Source organism: Ranitomeya variabilis, chromosome 4 (assembly GCF_051348905.1).
Source record: "Ranitomeya variabilis isolate aRanVar5 chromosome 4, aRanVar5.hap1, whole genome shotgun sequence".
In the NCBI taxonomy this organism is placed as follows: Eukaryota; Metazoa; Chordata; class Amphibia; order Anura; family Dendrobatidae; genus Ranitomeya; species Ranitomeya variabilis.
Genome location: NC_135235.1, coordinates 761,376,248 through 761,387,989, shown reverse-complemented (window position 1 = coordinate 761,387,989; position 11,742 = coordinate 761,376,248). Strand labels below are relative to the sequence as shown.

Below are 11,742 nucleotides of genomic sequence, written 5' to 3'. Positions count from 1 at the left end.
AGTACAGAGCTCTTCCTTTCAGTATAACATCAGCCCCTAGAGTATTCACAAAAATAGTGGCGGAGGTGATGGCTCACTTGCGAGAATCTAATGTCCTTATTGTCCCATACCTTGACGATTTCCTCATAATAGGTAACTCGGTAGAACACTGTTTGTCCCAACTAGAACTAACTAGGATTAAGTTGGAACGCCTGGGCTGGATAATTAATTTTGAAAAATCTCGATTACAGCCTCAAAAAATTCAGAAGTTTCTGGGCTTATTACTAGATTCAACTACACAACAGTGTTATCTTCCGGAAAATAAACTATCTCAGATTCAGCATCAGGTACTAAAAGCAGTAAATACACCCTCTATGACCCTGCGGCAAGCTATGTCCCTGTTGGGGTCCCTCACATCGTGCATTCCAGCGGTAAGGTGGGCACACTTTCACACTAGATCCCTCCAGAAAGAGATTTTGGTTAAGGATAGGATCTTGAGGGGTGTATTAGAGGAAAAAATAACGCTAGAACCAGCGACTCTCAAATCCCTAAGTTGGTGGCTGGATAGGGATAATTTGTCAGCAGGTGTTCCCTGGATGATAGACGTGTCCCGGGTTGTGACTACGGATGCCAGCTCCTCAGGTTGGGGGGCTCACATGAATGACATTGTAGTGCAAGGCCAATGGGAACCATACTCAACATCCTCTTCCAATCAGAGAGAATTATTAGCAATCGAATTGTCAGTTAAAAACCTCCTCATGTATCTGCAGGGCCACCACGTCAGGATCCTCTCAGACAACCGGGTGGCAGTCTCCTATATAAATCATCAAGGAGGGACACACTCCGAGGCTCTGATGCAGATCACAGATCGTCTCCTCCGGATGGCAGAAGAGAATTTACAATCCTTGACTGCTTTGCACATCACAGGAAAAGACAACATAAAAGCGGACTTTCTCAGCCGCAATGTTCTAAAGCAAGGAGAATGGTCTCTAAACGGAGACATCTTCAAACAGATTGTACGCTTGTGGGGTCAACCGGTAGTGGACCTATTTGCCACAAGAGAAAACAAAAAAGTAAAAAACTTTTGTTCCCTAAAACCCAGGGAAAATCCACTGGCAGTGGACGCATTCCTCATAAAATGGGATTTTTCTCTGGCCTACGCCTTCCCGCCACTGAACCTACTACCTCTAGTGGTGAGGAAGGTCAGAGAAGATCGTGCGAGACTCATTCTGATTGCTCCCTTTTGGCCCAGGAGAACCTGGTTTTCATGGCTCAGGACGATGTCAGTGGGCGATCCCTGGGTACTTCCAGACATCCCAAATTTACTCTCCCAGGGGCCGATACTCCATCCACAAGTGAAGGGACTTCATTTGACGGCTTGGAGTTTGAGCGGTCATTGTTAGAAAATAAAGGCTTCTCTCCTAAATTAGTCAATACCCTTTTAAGAAGTAGAAAGCCAATAACAACAAGAATCTACTCCAGAACCTGGAGAAAGTTCTTAACTTCCTCAGAATGTAATATTAATGATGGTGTACCAATACGTCAAATATTGGAATTTTTGCAAAGAGGGTTAGAGTTAAAATTCTCCACAAGCACATTAAAAGTACAAGTTTCTGCACTTGGGGCCCTGTTCTCATGTAATATTGCGGGAAACTACTGGGTGTCGAGATTCATTAAGGCGGTCGGTAGAATTAGACCACTTTATAGAAACAAAATGGTACCATGGGATTTAAATCTTGTCCTTTCTTCTTTGACAAAGCCCCCTTTTGAGCCGTTGAATGAAGCCTCAGTCAGGATGTTGTCTCTCAAAACAGCTTTCCTAGTAGCTATAACATCAGCTCGCAGGATAGGAGACATCCAGGCACTCTCTAGACTTCCCCCGTATATAGAATTTCTCCAGGATAGAGTTATCCTTAGACCGGACCCAGCCTACTTACCAAAAGTAGTATCCCAGTTTCACAGATCGCAGGAGATAGTTTTACCTTCGTTTATCCCTAATCCTTCTAACCCTAAAGAAAGGGAGCTCCATACCTTAGATGTCAGGAGATGCCTTCTTCAATATATCTCGGTCACTAATGATTGGAAGAAGGATAATGCTCTATTCCTGTCCTTCCAAGGTCCAAGGAAAGGGGCTAGAGCATCAAAATACATACTTGCTAAATGGATTAGGGAGGCTATCTCTCTTGCTTACACGACAGGTGGGGGTCCAGCTCCGCAGAATCTGAGGGCACATTCCACCCGAGCCATGGCGTCATCCTGGGCAGAGAGGTCTGGAGTGTCGGTCGACCAGATATGTAAGGCGGCCACATGGTCATCCCCTTCCACCTTTTTCAAACACTATAGATTGGACTTGGGGTTCTCCTCAGATCTCACCTTCGGGTTAAGGGTGCTGCAGGCTGTGGTCCCTCCCTAAAAAATGGCTTACATCTCTGTAAATCTCTCGTGGTGCTGTCATGGGAGTCCGAATAAAGCATTAAGCTACTTACGGGTAGCGGCATTTTTCGGAGGCCCATGACAGCACCCTTAGTTCCCTCCCTTTTTTCACATGGGGGTTGCACATCCTGGGTTTATCCTGTGTTATCTCATTTGTTACTTTATTAAAGTCATTTGTATTTAATTGTTTGCAATATTGTGTTTGCTTGTCATTAACTGCGGTAGTCCTCTCAGGCTCTGTAATCCAACTGATGCGTGGGAGAGGTGCCGCCCTTTTGTATCTGTGGGTTTCCTGTTCCTAAAGGGGGCGGATCCCCTCTCTCGTGGTGCTGTCATGGGCCTCCGAAAAATGCCGCTACCCGTAAGTAGCTTAATGCTTTCTTTATCTTCTTGGCAGTTTCCTGGCTACCGGAGAGACCTTGAGATCACTTCATTTTCAATTCCGGATTGGAGTCTCCACTCTTTCCGGAATTATTGCTGACACATGCCGCGCTTTGTGGGATAATCTCTGGGAGGAATTTTTACCCATCCCTACAAGCGAAATCTGGGAGGCCAACGCACAGAAATTTGAGCAAGTGTGTTCTTTTCCAAACTGTATTGGCGCAGTGGATGGAAAGCACATTCATATTACCAAGCCTGCCAAAAGTGGATCCCTTTTCTACAACTATAAAAAATACTTTTCCACTGTGCTCATGGCAATTGCCGGTGCGGACTGCCGTTTTCTCGCAGTGGACATTGGTGCGTTTAGCCGTGCAAATGACTCACGCACATTTAAAGAGTCGGATACGGGCCAAAAATTATATGGGAACAATTTTAATTTCCCCCAGCCACGACCTCTTCCCCACACCGAAGGCCCTGCGATGCCATTTGTTGTGGTTGGGGATGAGGCATTCCAAATGTCTGCCAACCTATTGAAACCCTACTCCAGTCGGGGCTTGGACCATACAAAAAGGGTTTTCAATTACAGACTGTCCAGGGCCAGAAGGACTGTGGAGTGCGCCTTTGGCATCCTTGTCTCCAAATGGCGGATATTAGGATCCGCCATTAATCTTAAAATTGAAACAGTGGATGAGGTGGTGAAGGCTTGTGTGGTTCTCCACAATTACATTATGGCCAAAGAGAGACTGAATGTGGAACTCGATGAACCCATAGCCAACCCATTGCCCGATTACCATGATCATCCTCTGAGGACACGTGTGGAAATTGCGCAGATGAGGGATCGTTTTGCGGCCTATTTTGTGTCAGATGTTGGCCGTGTGTCATGGCAAGATCAAATGGTGTAGTGTTAATGTTACTGTTGGACTGTATTCTGGTTTTAACTACACCAATAAATACCTCTACTGTGACTGTGCTAAAAATGTAATATAATAATAAACTAATTCTCCAGTAAATGTGCAATAAATGTAATACGGTTAGGTTGGTTTGGTTATGTCAGATTTGGCATCTACCTATACTTCACAAATGTAATGTGCCTTATCTAAAAAACTTTGAACCCTTTGTTTTAAAAATGTTGTTGTTTAATAAAAATTTTTTCTAAGTTTTCTACCCTGCTTCAAAGACCAAATTTATACCATACCATATAACATATTTATTTGTTTGTCAGATCGCCGTGTATCATTGTGTTTGACAGCAAAAGCAACGATACCAGCGATGTTTTTCAATGGTAACCATGGTAAATATTGGGTTAATAAGCCTAGTGCGGCGCTTAGTAACCTAATATGTACCCTGGTTACCAGTGTTAAATGTAAAAAAAAAAAAAACAGTACATATACTCATCTTCGCGTCCCCCGGCGTCCGCTTCCTGCACTGACTGAGCGCCGGCCGTAAAGTGAATGCACAGCACAGCGTTGATGTGACCGCTCTGCTGTTAGGGACGTCACTCAGTCAGTGCAGGAAGCTGACGCCGGGGGACGCGATTGTGAGTATATGTACTGGTTTTTTTTTTACATTTAACACTGGTAACCAGGGTAAACATCGGAAGCGCGGCCCTGCGCTTAGCAACCCGATGTTTACCCTGGTTACCCGGGGACCTCGGCATCGTTGGTCGCTGGAGAGCTGTCACACAGACAGCTCTCCAGCGACCAAATAGCGATGCTGCAGTGATCTGCATCATTGTCTGTTTCGCTGCAGCATTGTTAAGTGTGAAGGTACCTTTAGGGTATGTGTCCACGTTCAGGATTGCATCCGGATTTGGTCAGGATTTTTCATCAGTATTTGTAAGCCAAAACCAGGAGTGGAACAATTAGAGGAAAAGTAGAATAGAAACATATGCTCCACTTCTGTATTTGTCACCCACTCCTGGTTTTGGCTACAAATATTGATGTAAAATCCTGACCAAATCCGGATGCAATCCTGAGCGTGGACACATACCCTTAGTGTTTGAAAACACCTCATACACTTTATTGTTTGTAAACACCTCATACAGCAATGAGAGACACCCAAAAAAAGGTAAAATTAAAAAATCCAAAAATACTGTCTGACATTGCATATATGAGGTGTTTGAAGCACAAAATATGTGTAGACGGCGCACGGCGTGAATTGCCGAGAAGTATACTGGAAACTAAGAACAAATATTGTTTTCAAACGAATAATTTTTATTGGGGGGAAACAAAAAAAAAAGGGGAAAGAAACTTAGGGGGTATCAACCTCCGCTACCAGCGGTGAATGGTAAGTGTGTGATGTTTGGGAACGGGGAGGGGAAGAGGAAGAGGAGGATGAGCCATAATCAAGGAGGCTAGAAGGCAGGTCCAAACCCTCCGCAGGGTATACTGGGGAAACCGCCACATCTGTAGGGGAGGGAGGAGGCAACACAAGCCTTTGATATGTTCTTGGTTGGCCCTGGCTGCTCCTGCTGCGGCTAGAGCCACGACGCGTAGTTGGTGTCGATATTGGAGCAGCCAGAGCCTCAGTGTGTGTCCTCTTCCTGCGTTTCCTTTTTTTTTCTCCCGCGGCAGCTCCCCCAGAAGGACGGCTATGGGAGGATGAGGGCCTGGCAGGAGCAGGAGTCGGCGGCACAATGCTATGGTGCCTGTGGTGGCGTCGCTCGGCACGTGGACCTCGGTGGGGTGGCTGGAGTGACTCTGCAGCAGGAGTCGGAGTCATGCTAGCCAGCGACGGCACTACGGGCAGTGTCGCTGACTGCATGACCCGAGCCTGCTGCAGAGCCCTCACGTAGGCATTGTTGCAGGACTGCATCACCGAAATCTGGAGTTCCGGCGTAAGGTGTTCCACTATGCCCTTAGCAATAGTACTTAAAAAATGTTTGGCCGGATTGGAGAGCTCGGCTTCCAGAGTTTCAAGGCGCCGTTCGATATTGGACAGACGAGTGTCCATTTTATCGCTCAACGCCTTGAAACAGTTCTGGAAAATCGTGCTCAAATGCAAAAATTCAGGCATGGCTGGCCTGTCCGAGGCCCGCTGGCGCTGTCGGGAATTCCCGAACGAAGGTGCGCCAGAGGCCTCGGGCAGGGGAACACCTGATGGCCCGGCTGCCGGTTCTCCAGATGGTGGTGCAAGCCTGCTGTCGCTGTGGGAGGGCTGTGACGGGTCAGATGGCGATGCATGAAGTTCCGCTTCAGAGGGGCGAGCTCGCTCGAGGGTGCTACTGTGTGTCCTGTGAAAAGATAAGGAAAAAATTAGTCTTCAATTAATAACCTATCACATACGCCAACTCCTGGAATAAAATTAACATTACATGACACAACAATACATTACAATCCCCTGTCTCTCAGTCTGTGTGGCCTATTATAAATTGCTGATTGTTATCGCCAGCTGACCATTAGGGCTCACGATTACAATCATGGACATACCTACGGCAGAAAATGACTGTTCATTCCCGCTGCCAAAGCCTTTTTCCCGCATACCTCTGTCATTGTTAAAAATTTTTTGTCTAAAACTCTTTCTTGACGCTGCCTATGCCGCAAAAATAGTATAAAATTTAAAGTCAAGATAAAATTTAAAAAAAAAAATACACACTGACTTTGCTGATCTGATCGCAGGAACGGCCATGACGTTAGGATCATGTGATCGAGATGTCATCATTATTCCTGCTATCAGAACTACCCTGACTCAGAACGTAACCTGTCATGAACTACAAGAACTCACGCTTAACCAAAAAATTACTAATGGCCTATATACCATTCCACTAGGGAAAAAGTTACGTGGATGGCCAATATGCTACGCTGACTACATGGATGGCCAATACACTATGTGCCTGGGAAATATACTTTGTGGATCCGTGGCTAGAACGTGTACTATGTGGCTGCGATATAGTGGCCTGGCAATATACTATGTGGCTGTGCAATATGCTATGTGGCTGGGCAATGTAATGTGGCTGTGCAATATGGTATGTGGACAAAATACTTACTGTCGGCGGCCAAGGATCGGTCTTAGGAACTGTAGTTGCCTATTGTACTTGTATGGCACCGACTTGGCCGCAGCAGCACCACTGCGAGATTGCTCCTCCTCTGTACGGAGCCCCTTATTGAAACGGTCCTTCATGGATCGCCATCTGGTCTTCAACTTTTTAACTGTGAATGCAAAGAAAAAAAAAAGGTTACATATTTAGCATTTACAAAGGATAAAACAACCGTGTGCGATGCAAAGTTTAGGCGTTGATCGCATCACACAAGGTTGTGTTTATCCTGGCAAGGTGGGTCATAGCAGCGTATCAGCAATACTCACTAAAGTTGCTTCTGTCAGTGCTTGAAGCGCTGTCAAAGCCATCCCAGAGCGACTTTGCCACCTCTATCCACAAACGCCTCAACACCACCTGGTCCATGTGCCGGGGGTCACGGCTGTCCCACAACGGGCCACGCTCCTGGATGCTGGAGATCAGGAGCTCCACATCTATGCCACTGTCTCCTTGGTCCCGTTGTGAAACCTAGAAAAATTAGAAAACAAAAAGGTTACAAATATGCAAATATTAACAACCACCAGCACCTGTCAGGATATGTACCTTTGCCCTATCCTTTGCCATTTGATGTATGTATATTGATGGTTTCTACACCTGTATTTTGGAATGTTTTTGTGCTGGGAGTTCAACTTTGTTACCTTCCCCCAATACTTGCTGCCCTGAAAAGCTATAATGTAATTAAGCTTAGTAAACATCCCTAGTGAAAGCAGCATGCTACTCAAATGTAATGTTCCTCTCACCAGCAGAATGCTACTCAAAAAAAAAAGATAAAAAAAAATAAAAATACTCACTCGCCGGCCTGACGCCACATCTTGGCCCTGACCTCGCTGCTCCCGCTGACTGCCTTCTCCCTCACTTGAAGAAGCCTGTAAAAATTGTATACAAAAATTATTGTCAATGCTACAAATGGCAGCGAATAGTAATCAACTGGACATAATTACTCACCGCACTCCCCCGCGCCGATTGGCTGTGTTCCGATTCACTCGCCATTTTTGTTTGCAAGTTTCTTCTGCAATGAAAAAATTAGCAAAAAATCACATCAAAAGCTAACAATGCCACATACAATAAAATAGGCCCAAAACATTAAAACAACCACAATTGACTGTTGACTGATAGGACAATGCAAACTCAAAAAGCGACACCACAACGCCATACATTGCAAGAGAAGACAATAGAAGAAACAATACAAGAATAGACCCAAACAAAATTAAGCAAAAATAGACACCTATGTCCAAATTTTTAAATATAAAAACTTTAAAAAAAAAACCTTAGAGGAAAAAAAAAGGCACAATGAAATAGCAAACTAATGAACGCCATACTTTACAATTACAACAAGACATGATCCCAAACAACACCATCTGGTGACATCCACAGAAATACATCAGAAAAAGGCGATAAATACCATTCTAGATAATAAGCAATAAACATTACGGGACAACCGCTGTTACAATATACAGCAACCCAAAAGATAAACCATAGTCAAATAGAAAAGAAAACACATGAAATTTTAAAAAAAGGGCCCCACCAAAAAAAAAAAAAAAATCCATTATACTACACACTTGGCAATGCAAACATTCAAGAAAGGAGATACATACGGAAGCCATACGGAAAACGATGTAACCATCATAGATTAAACAAAAAAAAAAAAGGGAAAATACAATTAAAAATAGAATGGCATAGCAGCACAGAACAATACAATACAAATGAAACATCATAAATGTAGCCCCCCACCAGCAAGAAAAGACACTCAAGGAAAGAAAAAAAAATGCCAACAGCATACTTTACAATAAAACACAGCAAGACATGAGCCAATAAAACGCCATACGGTTACCCCCAACAATAGAAACCAGAAAAAGACATGCACCAGAAATTTAACAATAAAAAATCAGCCAAAAAAAAGACATTGAACAACCGCATGACACCAGAACAACCCAAAATCCATTAAAACCAATCCAAAACCAAGCAAGGCCGAAGATAAGAAACGCCATCATATAACGCCAGAAGTACATCAGAACCAGATTAAAAAACACAAAATTTCAATAACCCACAGTGCCATAACCGTACAATAGCACAGACCAAACATTGCACAAATTAAATCAAAATCAAGAAATAAAACACAGAATAAAAAATATGCAAAGAGAAATATATACTTACAGGTTTTGAAAGCAGGTTTCTCCTCAGTGACTTGTCTGATGAGTAGCCTTGTGAAAGACAATGCCAAACCCCTTTTTTTTTTCTATATATATAGTGTTATTTTTGTGTCTAGACAAAGTCTAGACAATGTTTTGCATTTTTTATTGGAAAACGCATGCGTCGTACAACGCACCACGACGCAAGTACTTGCGTCGTCTGCGTTGTCAATACAAGTCAATGGGGAATAAGGCGCATCGACGACGCAAACATGACGCATGCGTTTTTTAAAAAGTCTGCGCCGCCCAAAAAATACCACATGTTGCGTTTGCCGCGCCCTGACAGGTGCGCCCTAACGCCGCATGCGGCGTACAACGCACCAAAACGCATGACAACGCATGTACATGCGGCGCCATGCGGCCCCAATGTTAAAGATAGGGCCGCACGACGCATGCGTTTTGTTGCGGCGACGACGCTGCGGCGCACACCGCAAATGTGAAAGTAGACTAACTTTTTATTCCAGGTATATGTTTTTCTTGATACCTGGTGTGGCTGTAGAACGTGATCTGCAAGGTCCACACTCCCCATATATTTGTTGTAGTTAATGACAGATGCAAGTTTTGCAGTAGTGGATCCCTGTTGGTCTGCAGTGGCCCTTGTGGCATCTGTGTGGATCGAGCTCAGGATAAAAATATCTTTATCCTTATTCTTAAGGGCAAGTATCTCTCCATTGTGTAAAGCCCCTGACTGCCTCTTTCAGGACTTTTCGTTGACCAATGATTGTGGAAACCCCTGACGGTATTTGCGAATGGTCCCACAAGTCCCCTTGTTATGTTCAACCAGACTTTTAACCCCTTTACCCCAAGGGTGATTTGCACTTTAATGACCGGGCCACTTTTTACAGTTCTGACCACTGACCCTTTATGACGTTATAACTCTAGAGAACATAGCATAAGCAGGAATTAAAACATAACTTTTAATGTATAACCAAATAAAGGAATATATTAAATAAACTGTCACCCATGTCACCCAGTTGACGTTATAACTCTGGAACGCTTCAACGGATCCCAGTGATTCTAACATTGTTTTCTCGTAACATATTGTACTTCATGATAGTGGTAAAATTTCTTTGATATAACTTGCGTTTATTTGTGGAAAAAAGGAAATTTGGCGAAAATTTTGAAAATTTCGCAATTTTCCAACTTTGAATTTTCATGCCCTTAAATCACAGAGATATGTCACACAAAATACTTAATAAGTAACATTTCCCACATGTCTACTTTACATCAGCATAATTTTGAAACCAAAACTTTTTCTTGTTAGGGAGTTATAAGGGTGTTATACAACATCATTTTTTTTAGGGACCACCTCACACTTGAAGTGACTTTGAGGGGTCTATATGATAGAAAATACCCAAGTGTGACACCATTCTAAAAACTGCACCCCTCAAGATGCTCAAAACCACATTCAAGAAGTTTATTAACCCTTCAGGTGTTTCACAGGAGTTTTTGGAATGTTTAAAAAAAAAAAAATGAACATTTAACTTTTTTCACAAAAAATTTAATTCAGATCCAATTTGTTTTATATTACAAATGGTAACAGGAGAAATTGGACCCCAAACGTTGTAGTACAATTTGTCCTGAGTACGCCGATACCCCATATGTGGGGGTAAACTGTTATGATCTGGTGACCTTGGAGCCGCATGAATCCTTCTCAGGAGTTAGGTGGAGACTGTACTGACCGCAAACCCTGAACTTAGCACCGCAACTAGAAGTAGCCGTGGGGTGTGCCTGACCAACCTAGACACCTCGACACAGCCGGAGGACTAAATACCCCTATAGATAGATATAGGAATACTGCCTTGCCTTAGAGCAGACCCCCAAAGGATAGGCAGCCCCCCACAAATATTGACTGTGAGATGGAGAGGAAAAAACACACACAGGCAGAAAACAGGTTTTAGCAAAAGAGGCCCACTAGCTAAATAGGAAAGGATAGGACAGAATACTAAGCGGTCAGTATAAAACCCTTTCAAAAATATCCACTGCAGAAAATACAAAAAGTTCCACAATCTAACTAAAGACATAGAATGTATATCTGCAACTCCTGAGAATCCAACCAAACTGAGAAAATACTGACACAATCAGGCTGGACAAAAACATGAAAAGTACTGAAATAATAAGCACACAGCAGGTGTGCCAAAAACAGAAACCAGACACTTATCTTTGCTGATTTGGAAGAAAGGCAGAAGGAAGCCAAGCCAGGACCAACTCCTCCAAAAACAATTGACAACTGGCAATGACCAAAGGATCCAGCAAGCTTAAATAGTCCAATCAGAATTGCAATCAGCGGATACAGCTGACCAAGGCTGTGATTCAGGGACAACTGCATTACCACTTACAACCACCGGAGGGAGCCCAAAAGTAGAATTCACAACAGTACCCCCCCCCCTTGAGGAGGGGTCACTGAACTCTCACCAGAGCCCCCAGGCCGATCAGGACGAGCCAGATGAAAAGCATGAACCAAATCAGCAGCATGGACATCAGAGGCAAAAACCCAAGAATTATCCTCTTGGCCATAACCCTTCCATTTGACAAGATACTGAAGCCTCCGCCTCGAAAAACGAGAATCCAAAATCTTCTCAACCACATACTCCAATTCCCCATCAACCAACACTGGGGCCGGAGGTTCAATGGAGGGAACAACAGGTACCACATATTTCCGCAACAAAGATCTATGGAAGACATTATGGATAGCAAAAGAGGTCGGAAGCACCAATCGAAAAGACA

General features: G+C 43.8%; 1 protein-coding gene across 1 annotated transcript; it reads right to left on the bottom strand.

Moving 5' to 3' along the window:
* Window positions 1–4,798: 4,798 nt before the first annotated feature.
* LOC143766889 (uncharacterized) lies at window positions 4,799–9,448 on the bottom strand. The gene is made up of 6 exons (XM_077254891.1): window positions 8,981–9,448; window positions 7,772–7,835; window positions 7,618–7,692; window positions 7,096–7,294; window positions 6,779–6,941; window positions 4,799–6,025 (listed from the first exon to the last, which is right to left on the bottom strand). Exons 2-6 carry the CDS (start codon window positions 7,814–7,816, stop codon window positions 5,044–5,046), a joined length of 1,464 nt encoding a protein of 487 aa, XP_077111006.1. The 5' UTR covers window positions 7,817–7,835; window positions 8,981–9,448; the 3' UTR covers window positions 4,799–5,043.
* Window positions 9,449–11,742: the final 2,294 nt, after the last annotated feature.

Bases quoted from the DNA above. Each gene is read 5' to 3' on its own strand.
- LOC143766889 (XM_077254891.1), bottom strand. From the start codon at position 7,816: ATGGCGAGTGAATCGGAACACAGCCAATCGGCGCGGGGGAGTGCG. The intron at 6,942-7,095 runs GTGAGTATTGCT...TTGCATTCACAG, and splicing joins CACTGACAGAAGCAACTTTA to TTAAAAAGTTGAAGACCAGA. The intron at 6,026-6,778 runs GTAAGTATTTTG...ATCTTTTCACAG, and splicing joins CCGATCCTTGGCCGCCGACA to GACACACAGTAGCACCCTCG.